The following is a 13,176-nucleotide window of genomic DNA, read 5'->3' as shown; positions in this document are numbered from 1 at the left end:
CTATTTGTATGCCTAATACACAGAATAAAAGGGAAGATAAAAGACTGTTTATGTATGCATAATCAAGTATTCCAAAAGGACTGGAGTAAATTTATACAATATTTGAAAGATTATCATAAGCAATTAACATCACTAGCAGGGTTGTCTGAAGACTTGCAATGAGAAATTTTCTACCTTTCTATACAGTATTTATTTAACTTTTGAGCCATTTTGTAATGAATGTAATTAGAATTGGAAACATACAAAATGCAGTGATATAAAAAGACCCGTGCATCCAATTTATGTCGGAGTTTAGATAAGCTGTATGACGTGTGAAATGCATAGCTGCCAACTTTTCCCTTTTCTTGCGAGGAATCCTATTCGGAATAAGGGAATTTCCCTTTAAAAATGGGAAATGTTGACAGCCATGGTGAAATGACCCTTTGAATGATCAAAGCTATGAATGAAATTCTGCGCAAATTACAAGATATAGAGGGGGGCCTAGGAGGAATTTTTAAACTATGAGCCAGATTTAATTGAAAGGTTTGGGTGTTTTTTCTTGTTTGTTGTTGTTGTTGTTGCTAAATAATATACCTTAAATCTTGCTAATAAGAGTTTTCAGGCAACAAAGCACTGCTAAATTCAACACCTTTAAGGCTGTGGGCAGTATCCAGCCAAACAGTTCTTCTGGCACAAGGAGTTTAGCTGCACGATGGAAATTCCATTAGATTCTCTCCCTGTGAAATCTCCATGTGTCCCCGAAATCTGTTATGGGTGCCCACCCCCAAACCTAGGGAGCAGATTTACAAGATGGCTTTAAAAGAAGATTAGACAAATTCGTGGAGGATAAGGCTATCAACACCTAGTAGCCACAACGACTATAGTTCAATCTCTCCTCAGAGGCTGTATACTTCTGAATTCTAGTTCCTGGGAATCGCAGGTGGAAATCATAGAATCACAAAGGTGGAAGGGACCCTGAGGGTCATCTAGCCCAACCCCCTGCAATGCAGGAATCTTTTTTGCCCAACTCGAACCCACAACCTTGAGATTAGAGAAGCCAAGCTTCTTTTTCATGATGCTTTTTTGAAAGGAGGCAATCAGTCAGCTCCTCTATGTAGCTCTACAGCCTAAAATTCACCCTGAGTTTTTAATAATAATAATAATAATAATAATAATAATAGGTCTTCGGTTCATTCAATGAGGCTGCAGCACCATATCCACTTATCTTGGAGGAAGCTCCACTGAACTTAACAAGATTCCCTTCTGAATAAACACACCTGGGGGGTTGCATTGTTAACTGGCATCCCTCATTTTTACCTGCGTGTCCAGCGCTCTCTTATAACACTTTGTTTCTTCCATTTTGTCCTTCAGGTATTTTGTTCTTTGGGCAGCTAACCTAAAAAGAGAAAGAGGAACATGTGTAGCATTCGGCCAACCAAATTTCAGCAGGATTCACTCCTTTTTTAAAAAAAGCTTAAAATAACTTTTGAGATTCAACAATAACAAAAAAATCCACAATAACTAATACAGTGGTGCCTTGCAAGACGAAATTAATTCGTTCCGTGAGTTTTTTCGTTGTACTAGTTTTTTCGTCTTGTGAAGCACCACTTCATTTAAACACTGACAACGGCGTGGAGGGGCGGGGAGAAGCAGGACAGCTGCCGCAGTCGGTACCTCAGACTCACCCACGCGTTGTGGCCACCGTGCAACGCGGCTGCTGGAGGGCGGCGGGGCTCAGGAGCGCGACTCCAGGGAGAGAGAGGCGCTGGCGGCAACGGCTCTCTGAGGGGAGCGCGTGAGGGGGGTGGGCAGCGGCGCGAGGCAGCCAGAAGGTCGGCCGTCAGCCGGAAGGTCGGAGGGAGCTGGAGGAGCCGTCAGCCGGAAGGTGGGAGGGAGCCGGAGGAGCGGGGAAGCGAGCGTGCGTGCAGTGACCGTCGCCATGACACTAGAGGCAGGGCCGTTTCGTCTAGCGAAGCAAGCCCTTAGAAAAATCCGTCTTGCAAAGCACCTCAGAAAACGAAAAACTCTTTCGTCTTGCGAGTTTTTCGTCTTCCGAGGCATTCGTCTTGCGGGGTACCACTGTACATCAGTTCATGACAATTGATCATCTTTAACAATAGTTAACAAATTACAAAACATCGCTTTAACTTAGTCAAATTTTCATATTTAACTTATATCTCTTTATTAGCAAATCAAAAAGAAAAAGACCAAAAGAAGGTGAGAAAAGAAGAGAGGAAAGAGAGGAAAATAAAAATAAAGAAAGATAGAATTAAAAGAAGAAAATAAACACATTTGACTTCCGATTAGACTCATTGTATTGTTATATCTGTTATTTTTTTCACACACAGTTCCAAATTACTGTACAGGATTTACTCCTGCCCAGTGGTTGACAATGTAGGAATTATTTCAGGCCACTTTACAACAGGGTTGACAATTTTCATTAAAAAATAAAAAATAAAAAATAAAAATCTTATACTTGTTCAGGTCCAGAGCCCTAAGGCTCTCTGTTTCCCTGAAGTGTACAGAGGTGCTGTTCTGACAAATAGGCAGTTGAATATTATCCCACTCCTGACACCTGAGACATCGTCAGTCTTCTCTTCTTCGTTTATTAAAATCTTTAGTTTAAATATATACCCATTAGCTTTTAAAACATGAAAAAGTAGAAACTAAACCCAACAGAAATTTTAGAAAGGAGGGAGAGGAAATAAATTGTGGTCTTGCCCTGGAAAGCGAATCAGAGTTCTGATTGACTTGGTTATACATCTCTATTTTAGCTAGCACATTATGTTTAAACAATTTTGTTTCTATTTCTATTTAGGAAGTAAATTCTTCTGGCCCTTTTTTGGTAAAATGTGAAAATACCCGATATCTCTCTGCAGCTCTTAAAGCAGCCCATAAAGCAGATATGAAAATATCTGATGTCACCTGCAGCTCACCAATCTAGTGCCTTCCAGAGGTTTCGGACTACAACTCCCAGGAGCCTGTTACTGTGACTAATGCTCAGGTATGATGGGCGTTGTAGTCCACCAACATATGGAGGGCACCAGGGTGGGGCAGGCTGCTTCACACCTTGAGAAAGGAACATCTACAGCAGTGTTTTCTTGGGTCTCCGGCTGTTTTTGGACTACAACTCCCATCATTACCAGCTAGCAGGACCAGCAGTCAGGGATGATGGGAACTGCAGTCTAAAAACAGCTGGGTGGAATCTACACACAAATAAAAAAACCGCTGTGAAAATGATTTGGTTTTTTTAAAAAAAAAGATTTGAAAAACACATTGAATTTCACATAGCTCACTGTCGCCATCTAGTGTCACATTTGTATATTGCACTTTACAACGCGTTTGAAACGTTTCATTTGCAGCTGTGTAGCTTGCCGACAAAAGTCCGTATAGTTAAAGCTATGGTTTTCCCAGTAGTGATGTATGGAAGTGAGAGCTGGACCATAAAGAAGGCCGATCGCCGAAGAATTGATGCTTTTGAATTATGGTGCTAGAGGAGACTCTTGAGAGTCCCATGGACTGCAAGAAGATCAATCCTATCCATTCTTAAGGAAATCAGCCCTGAGTGCTCACTGGAAGGACAGATCCTGAAGCTGAGGCTCCAATACTTTGGCCACCTCATGAGAAGAGAAGACTCCTTGGAAAAGACCTTGATGTTGGGAAAGATTGAGGGCACAAGCAGAAGGGGACGACAGAGGACAAGATGGTTGGAGAGTGTTCTCAAAGCTACCAGCATGAGTTTGACCAAACTGAGGAAGGCAGTGGAAGACTGGAGTGCCTGGCGTGCTCTGGTCCATGGGGTCACGAAGAGTCGGACACGACTAAACGACTAAACAACAACAGCTGAGTCCCTGGAGACCCAAGTTTGGGAGACCCTGGCCTACAGGGACAACTCATCCCAGAAGACTTACTCTTCTGCCAGCTGCACTTGCTCCAGACGGTCAATGAGGTCCTGATCCTGCCTCAGCTTCAACTCTCTGGCCATCTTGTCGTCCACTTGCTTCCCCAGCTGTTGTGCATACACCTCTTGCTTTTGCTGAATGGTGGCACTGGTTGGCCTCTTCTCAAAGATGTACGATTTCTGTTCAGGAGAGAGGCACCCGTCGGTTGAGAAGCCCTCATCCAATCTTGTGCATTGAAGGAATTCCCAACCATCACAGAAACACAGGAAGCTGCCTTAGACTGAGCCAGGCCATCAGGTCCTTGTAGCTCAGCATTGCCAACACGGACTGGCAGCAGCTCTCTAGTCCCACTGGAGATGCTGGGGACTGAACCCAGGCCCTTCTGCATGCAAAGCATACGCTCTTGCCTCTAGCCACGGCCTGAAATGTCTCTTCCCCATGACAAAATTGCACCTGTTGAAAACCCCCAAAGAGATGAGAACCAGTGCAGTATAGCAGTTAGAGGTTAAACCAGGACCTGGGAGTAAAAGGTAAAGGTAAAGGTACCCCTGCCCGTATGGGCCAGTCTTGACAGACTCTAGGGTTGTGCGCTCATCTCACTATATAGGCCAGGAGCCAGCGCTGTCCGGAGACACTTCCGGGTCACGTGGCCAGTGTGACAAGCTGCTCTGGCGAGCCAGAGCCACACACGGAAACGCCGTTTACCTTCCCGCTAGTAAGCAGTCCCTATGTATCTACTTGCACCCGGGAGTGCTTTCGAACTGCTAGGTTGGCAGGCCCTGGGACCGAACGACGGGAGCGCACCCCGCCGCAGGGATTCGAACTGCCGACCTTTCGATCGGCAAGCCCTAGGCGCTGAGGCTTTTACCCACAGCGCCACCCGCGTCCCACAGGACCTGGGAGACTCGGGTTCAAATCCCCCGTGCGCCATGATGCACCACTGGGTGGCTTTGGAACAGTCACCATCTTCTGGTCTTGCCCACCTCACAGGGCTGTTGTGAAGAAAGCATGGACCAAGTGTGCCACCTAGAGCTCCTTGGAGGAAAGCTGGGCTATTCATGTAATAAATAAATCAATGGCATTAGTGGTAATCCCAGAGTACAGTCCCGGTGTGGGGGAGGGAGAATCTGCTGTTGCTAAGGTTGAGGGATTGGTCATATTCTGAACACTACAGTGATACCTTGGTTCTCAAATGCCTTGGTTCTCAAACACCAAAAACCTGGAAGTAGGCGTTCCAGTTTTCAAACGTTTTTTGGAAGCTGAACATCCAATGCAGCTGTTGGCTATTGTTTCTGGGGCACCCGCACCAATCAGAAACTGCGTCTTGGTTTTTGAACATTTCAGAAGTCAAATGGACTTCCAGAATGGATTAAGTTTGGTGCTTTTGTTTTTGCTATTTGTTGCGTTTTTGTTTTTAAGGCTTTTTTGGTTAATTTGTTTTTGTGACTGTGTGGAACCCAGTTCAGCCACTGACTGACTGATTGATTGATTGATTGCATGATTGATTGTGTGGCTGTGAAATTGGATAAAAGCCCCCCATCCAAACAATGACTATCAGTGCAGGTAAGATTTATTTTTAATCATCTACAATACTGTCTTATTTATTTTATAGTACGGTACATTGATTATTGCTTTCATTTTATGGATCAATGGTCTCGTTAGTAAAATTCATGTTAAATTGCTGTTTTAGGGGTCAGGGAGCCAGTGTGGTGTAGTGGTTAAGAGCGGTAGTCTCGTAATCTGGGGAACCGGGTTCGCGTCTCCGCTCCTCCACATGCAGCTGCTGGGTGACCTTGGGCCAGTCACACTTCTTTGAAGTCTCTCAGCCCCACTCACCTCACAGAGTGTTTGTTGTGGGGGAGGAAGGGAAAGGAGAATGTTAGCCGCTTTGAGACTCCTTCGGGTAGTGATAAAGCGGGATATCAAATCCAAACTCTTCTTGTTGTTGTTGTTTTCAATAGTCTAGAATGGATTAATCTGTCTTGCATGACTTTCTATGGGAAAGCGCACCTTGGCTTTGGAACGCTTTGATTTTGGAACAGACTTCTGGAAAGGGATTAAGTTTGAGAACCAAGGTACCACTGTATTACGAATGTATTCATGGATTGTTTTCATTTATATTATTGCACCCTGCCCTGGTATTGCCCTGGAATTTGGAGAAAATAAGTACTGAGCTATTTCAGAGCACCTCCCACTTTGACCAGAGATGCCAGGGCAGTTAGACTATCATAGGGGGCATGAACTCACATAGCTGTCCAAAGCTTTATCATTCTTGTGGTTCCTGGTGGCTTCGGCAACCCCGAGGTTAAAAGCCGCAATTCTCTGGTTCTCTTCTCGATTTGTCATCGCTCGCATCTGTGGTGGAGGAGATTTGCCGGAGGTGCATTCAAAGTGAAAAGGGAAGGGCAGAATAAAAGGGGCTGAGAAACCGACAGCTTACAATAATGCTTTGCCTTAAACGTGCAATGCAATCTCTCCCTCTCAGCATCCTTATAGATGCATTTGAGGTGAACGGTGGCAGAGCAGGGGGATTATTTATTTATTCATTGTTATTTTTATTTGTTAAGTTTGTTAGTTGCCTTTTCATCCCCAAGGCAACCCAAAGCAACTTACAAAAAAAATGGCAAAAAGGTGTGAGAAAGCCCCAACAAACAAGGTTTCGTTCTCTAGAAAGGCAACACACCCAACACTTTCTCTTACTCTCTCAGTCTAATTCTTCCCCTAGATATATTAGCTTTGCACCTGCATGTAGACTTTAACCCAGGGGATGTTCTCGAACAAGCAACCTCTACACACCAGTAGCAGTGAACATAAGATGCTGCCTTATTCAGAGACCAGGAACAAACAAATATGCCAGTTTCTCATTTTCCCAATGTTAAATTCATTTCTCCACATTTCCACAACAACTGGCAACTTTTAATTTCCATGAAAATTCATCAGCTTCTGAGGGGGGGGGGTCTTCTCCTACAGCAAACAGGTGTGCTTGCAGTTTTGACAAATATGCACATTTCTGCAAGCCATTCCCCCTAATATAATGCATTTTCGTATGCTACTGCCACTAATTTTTGCAATTTCATGCCCAATTTCCGCTTAATACAGGCATTTCTGCATGTGTGAATCCATCCTCAGTAGAACAAGCCTCCCCTTTCTTGTTCAAAAGATCTGCCCCTTTTTTTTTTCTAATGAGAAGCAGAAGAAAAGGGTGTTGTTTTTATTCTTGTGCCGCCTTACCAGCTGCCTCTGAAAGGCTTCGTGATCCTTTAGAGCCTGATACTGTGCCAATATCCTGTCTTCTTCCCTCTCTTTCTTCCTCTTCTCTTCACCCAAGTACAAAGGGATGCTCCTCTGAGCACGCTGCATGCACAAGTAGCACATTTCCTGGGAATGCAGATAGTACAAGGCACAGAGGCATTATTGATTTGAAGGCTTGATTTTGCCGCTTTTAGCTTGTCGACTCCAGTGTTCAGACGATGTACTAAACCATAATTTGGCATGATGAGAATAAGCCGCAGCAAGCCTTGGGCTCTCACTCTCTCCTTTCCCTCCTCCTCCTCCTCCTCCAGTGTGGCTGTGGAAGAGGCGTTTAGAAGCTTTTGCTTCCGGTTTCCACTAACCACAGTTTAGTGTGTTGATCAAACCAGCAAACTGTGGTCAGCTTTAACTATGAGTCCTTTTAAACAACGGAAACAGGAAGATCGTTTACCTATTCTCTGAAGGGGCTAAATCTCTTTAAATCTGTGGTTTTCAACCAGTGTGCCATGGCACCCTGGGATGCCTTGAATGAGGGTCAGGGTTGCCATGGGCAACCCTGGCCTCTGTTCCTCTTTCCTTCCCTCCCTTCCTCTGATGCCCTCTTGTGTCTTTGCCGCCCAAAGGCTTGCACAACTGTTTGTTGCAGCAGCAGCAGCCCTGGCTACAAGCTCTCCAGGCAAATGGTCCTCTGGGGCTGGCCAGGGGGTGCTTCCCAGGCCCCTGTGGGGCAGTGTGAAAAGGCACCTCTCTTTGGGGCAGGTGGGGGGGCAGTTCAGAGACCAGAGGTGTCAGCTGTGGCTGCCCGGAGGACTCCCAAGGAGAGAGAAGAGGAGGCTGAGGGAACACTCCACAAGCGAGGGTGTCCGAAAAGGGGTGAGAGGCTGCTGGCCCTGCAGGCAAGGGGTGACATAACTGGGCTCCTGAGCCCCACAGGGGTGCCAAAGAAAGAATGCAGCTGGTCAAGGGAGCCGTGGACCCAAAAAGGTTGAAAACCTTTGCTTTAAAAACCTAAGGCTGTTATTGCCTCAGGGTACCAAAAAATTAACACAAGTTAGTCACCAATACATTGAAATAGCACATCAGCTCCAAACTTCCCTCTGACTTGAGTTCCTCAGAAATGTAGGCAGAAAAGAGCTTCAGAAATGAAAATTTATAAAGGCTAGTTGCTTTCAGTAGGTAAAACTTGACTTGGCACGACTGCACCTTGTCCATTATGGAGAGTAGGGTGTCTCTGGTGGCAGATTTGAGGGTAACATTAGAGGGCTGCAAATGCTCAATTATTATATTTCCATCACAGTAAACCGCCCAAATAGTGAAATACAGGGTTGTGGAGGAGTGTTGTTGGGCTATTACTAGCACTGGAACAGCTATAGGGAAAACTTTACAGCCTGAGAGCTGCATTTTCTTTCTGGGCAGACTTCTAGGGGCCACAAGAGGTCTTCAAAGATGTTTAACGCATTGCAGTGGTCCAGTCCAGTCGTTTTTGCAGCAAAAAGGAAATGGCACAAGAATTGCGTTAGTGTTTGAGTTGCCAAAGGATGCACACAAGCATATTCAAAATGTGCACCCTGGGGCGGTGGTTTTGAAAATGCAGGGCTGAAACACTTCTCAGCCACAACTCTTCTAAATCCACACTTCCCCAATAGGTACAAAAGCGCCAAGGTGGGTTCTTTTGCCTTGCGCATGCTTTGTACGCAAGCATGCGCATCACCGCTCATGCCCCCACCAAAGCACCACAAGAGATGTTAGGAACTAGGACAAAACAAGACTGCATCCCTGACATCCCACCCTCCTAAATCTATCTAGGAAAAACAAGCACAAATTTTGCTCCAGCTCAGAAATTCTTGGTGGTGTTTGCACAGGCAAAAGCTATTGTTTGTTCAGCATTCCAATACAGATCTGCTCCTTGCTTGTTTAAAAAGCCTCTTTTCAAGTAGGTGCAATGACTAGAGCATTGCCATAAAGGCAAAAGAAGTGTCATATATAAGAAATGTGCATCACAGGGTCCTCAGACTGCAGGCGTGGCTAATCTGTGAACCTCCATATATATATGTAAGCAATGGGCCAAATATGTGTCGCAGGCTGCCAGCTGCCGACTTCCGTCCCCTACCAAAGGCCATGCCTATTTGGCCCTGCACAGATATAGACGAAAAAGGAGGAAAAGCTACGTATTATACCTGGCCTGCCCTACCATGATCTTGACAAATGGGGGATGGAGTCCGGGGTCTGAGGGCAGGAATTTTGGCGGGGCTGGCTTCTTGCTCTGTCTTCGGGGCTTCAGGAGCAGGCGTTGTTGTCGGTCCTTGCCTGGAGAACACAAAAACATGGCCAGCAGGAGTTTTATGCATGCCAAACACGGGACTGTGTCTCTGGAGAAGGCGAGAGTGTCTGTCCCGACTTCCGCCTTGACAGTGGGATCGGAAGTTGGACGAGCTTAACCTGAATGTTGCTCAATCCCTAGCAAACTCTGGAGCCTTGAGTAAGGATTTGGGCTTCCATCGCGCTAACACCGCTGCCCTCACCATCCTTAGAGGGATCTGTTAGAATTCCTGCTCCATGACTGCAGTCATAGGATTGTTGTCTATCACATGATGTGGTATGTTTTGACTCCACAGAGTGGGAAGTGATGGAGACAGGATGTTTGTGTTACTGTGTTCCGTTAAGCGGGACTATTGTCCTTTGTTCTTTCTCTTTGCTGTCTGATGCTAGAGAGAGAGGGAGCCATGTTGCAGTGCTCCCTGTGTGTTTATATGTAAATAAAGTAGATTAGCCAAAATGCTGGTTGCTGAGGTCTGTTACGCAAGCTGCGAAGACTCTGCAGATCCCTAAGTGTGCCAATGTCTGTTGGCATCGGTCGCTGTGATGATTGGTTAGACAGTGTTCTCGAAGCTACAAACATGAATCTGACCAAACTGCGGGTAGCAGTGGAAGACAGGAGTGCCTGGCGTGCTCTGGTCCATGGGGTCACGAAGAGTCGGATACGACTGAACAACTAAACAACAACACACTTGTGATGGGATGCGGGTGGCGCTGCGGGTTAAACCACAGAGCCTAGGACTTGCTGATCAGAAGGTCGGTGGTTCGAATCCCTGTGACGGGGTGAGCTCCCGTTGCTCAGTCACCTGCTCCTGCCAACCTAGCAGTTCGAAAGCACGTCAAGGGCAAGTAGATAAATATGTACCGCTCCAGTGGGAAGGTAAACGGCGTTTCCATGCGCTGCTCTGGTTCACCAGAAGCGGCTTAGTTATGCTGGCCACATGACCCGGAAGCTGTATACCGGCTCCCTCGGCCAATAAAGCGAGATGAGCGCCGCAACCCCAGAGTCGGTCACGACTGGACCTAATGGTCAGGGATCCCTTTACCTTTACCTTTACACTTGTGTAGGACCCTGACAGAGAAACATGCCTGACTAGCATGTTCTCTCTCCTGGTCAGTTGTTTGGGAGCTTTAAAAGCTTTCTCCAGCCCGAACATCACAGTGACTGATGCCAAAAGGCATTAGCACGCTTAGGGAACCTGCAGAGTATTCGCAGTTTGCGTAACAGAACTCAGTAGCACAGTATTTTGGCTAATCTACTTTTATTTACATATAATACACTCGGAGCATTCTGACTTAGCTTCTCACCAGACAGCAAAGAAAAAAGGACAAAGGACAATAGTCCCACTTTCCGGAATACAGTAACACAAAACATCCTGTCTCCAGCACTTCCCACACTGTGGAATGAAAACATACACCATCATGTGATAGACAACAATCCCATGACTGCAATCGCGGAGCAAGAATCCTAACAGAAACACCAGCGTCGGCACTGCCCAGTCCCTTTAAGGGCAGTCTATACCCGAGACCTCCTTCCCCTGAAGAGAAGGGTAGGATCAAAGCAGCAGGCGTGCTGAACGCCATTATCTAAATAAACAGAATGCAAAGAGGGCAAGTTGAAATTCTATCGGCCTCCTCATCTTTGGTGCCGTCTGTTGTGTGCAACATTATAATCAGCTTCTCTTGCAAAGAAGATGCCTCCATGTTAACCCACAAATAATGGAAGAGGTCTCTGGTTTATCTCCTCCAATTTCCCTCAGCCCCGAACAAAGGATCTCTTCCAGTTAAGGACAAAAGTTCTCCTACATCTTTAATTGCTGGCAAATCCATTTTTCAGTGGCTTCGGAGAGCAACTGTTGGCCTCTCACACAACGCCTCAGACGAGCCCTTAAAACATTTAAAAAGCCTTTCAGCGCCGAGGACTTTGACCTTGTCGAAACCAAACAGTGTCTTGTCATCAAGAGGGAGGATAGAATTTGCCCCCGATCGAGAAAGAGGATCCTGAGTCTCTTCAATTATACTTTGTTGTTCAGCTGCACAATAGCTGCTGCAGAGAATATAGGGAAGGGAAGAAAACCAAAGCAGACTCTACGTTGAAAGGGTGACCTGCACCCCACAGAACATCTTGCACAAGAAGGAAGGTTTTTGTGACTTCGTGAAGATGCAAACTCCTTGTCTGAATCAACAATAGCACTAGACTGAATCCCTGCGGGCCAAATTAGATAGGAGTGCAAATGGGGCCCCAACCCTGCATTTCTGTATTTTGGAGACTGATGAGGGGGGAAGAGAAGCACTTGTAGGCTGAAATCACTGGGCAGGAGGCAGCTGCTTAACCCTTTCGGCATCTCTCAATTCCCTCCTGCAAATGAAACCCTGGCAGCTTAAACAAGAAGCAACCAAGTGGCAGAATCATAAATGGGCCCAGCAATATAAATGGGGTGGATTTGCAGGGGACAACCAGTGGGCGTTGCAGGGTTTATGAACCCATTCGAGGTCAAACTTTTCCACCAAATCCCAGTTCTGGAGGCAGATTTCTATGAGCCCAATGTTCTGACTCAATTCTATATTAAAATTGCTAGAGATCCCACAGGCTCCATTGTCATTGGGGTTGGACTCGATGGCCCTTGTGGTCTCTTCCAACTCTATGATTCTATGATTCATTCTTCTTTAAAAAAGTATTGCAACATGTATATCTGTGCATGGCAGGGAGAGGGAGAAGGCGAGGGCAAAACATTTGACCACACTGTCCGTTTGAGCTGGGCTACTATCTCAGACAGAAAACCAAACAGACACCTCTTGACCCTGAAGATTCTCGTATTTAAAGTGCACAGGAAAATGAGATGGGACACCCACACGTCTCAGTGGGGGAATAAGATGCATGAAAGCATTCACAGACCACCCTGAATGTTTAAAACTTAGACCAGGCTTTCCCTACCTGTTGCTCTCCAGGTATTTTTGGCTACAACTCCCATCAGTGCCAGCCAGGATGGCCATGGGTCCCTGGAGATGGAGCTGTAGTTCAACAACATCTGGAGGCTCACAGCTGTGGCAGTTGTAATACAGGCAGAGATTCCATCAACAGTGTTTCCAAAAAAAATTACACATCATTTGGGAAGACAGGCGAACTAATGCCAGTGTACTGGAAGAAGCGAAGATCACCAGTGTTGAAGCAATGACTCTTCAACATCAACTTTGTTGAACTGGTCATGTTGTGTGGATGCCTGATTATCGTCTTCCAAAGCAACTACAGTGGTACCTCGGGTTAAGAACTTAATTCGTTCTGGAGGTCCATTCTTAACCTGAAACTGTTCTTAACCTGAGGTACCACTTTAGCTAATGGGGCCTCCCGCTGCCACCACACGATTTCTGTTCTCATCCTGAAGTAAAGTTCTTAACCCGAGGTACTATTTCTGTGTTAGCGGAGTCTGTAACCTGAAGTGTCTGTTCCCCGAGGTACCACTGTCCTCTATACCGAACTTAACAATGGGAAGCGTAATGCTGGTGGTCAGCAAAAGAGGTTCAAACTCTCTCAAGGCAAATCTTTAAAAATGTGGTATAAACACCGACAACTGGGAAAGACTGGCCTGCAAGCGCTCCAGTTGGAGAACAGCCTTTACCAAAGGTGTCATGGGCTTTGAAGATGCTTGAACTCAGGACACAAGGGAGAAACGTGCTAAGAGGAAGGCATGTTTGGCAAACTCTCACCATGATCAACTTCCACCTGGAA

The 13,176-nt window shown here is 45.9% G+C and overlaps 1 protein-coding gene across 1 annotated transcript in view; it reads right to left on the bottom strand.

Annotated features, from left to right (window-relative positions):
- CCDC81 (coiled-coil domain containing 81) overlaps positions 1-13,176 on the bottom strand; it is a 35,294-nt gene that overhangs the window by 10,605 nt on the left and 11,513 nt on the right. Inside the window, exons 8-12 of the mRNA XM_083436475.1 lie at positions 9,311-9,440; positions 7,113-7,259; positions 6,129-6,236; positions 3,891-4,060; positions 1,297-1,375 (exon numbers count right to left, since the gene is read on the bottom strand). Coding sequence (XP_083292601.1) covers positions 1,297-1,375; positions 3,891-4,060; positions 6,129-6,236; positions 7,113-7,259; positions 9,311-9,440 — 634 coding nt within the window. The remainder of the gene's footprint in view (positions 1-1,296; positions 1,376-3,890; positions 4,061-6,128; positions 6,237-7,112; positions 7,260-9,310; positions 9,441-13,176) is intronic.

The sequence above is a fragment of the Podarcis tiliguerta genome, assembly GCF_965153285.1.
Source record: "Podarcis tiliguerta genome assembly, chromosome: 4".
Taxonomy (NCBI): Eukaryota; Metazoa; Chordata; class Lepidosauria; order Squamata; family Lacertidae; genus Podarcis; species Podarcis tiliguerta.
This window is presented reverse-complemented; position numbering and strand designations above follow the sequence as displayed.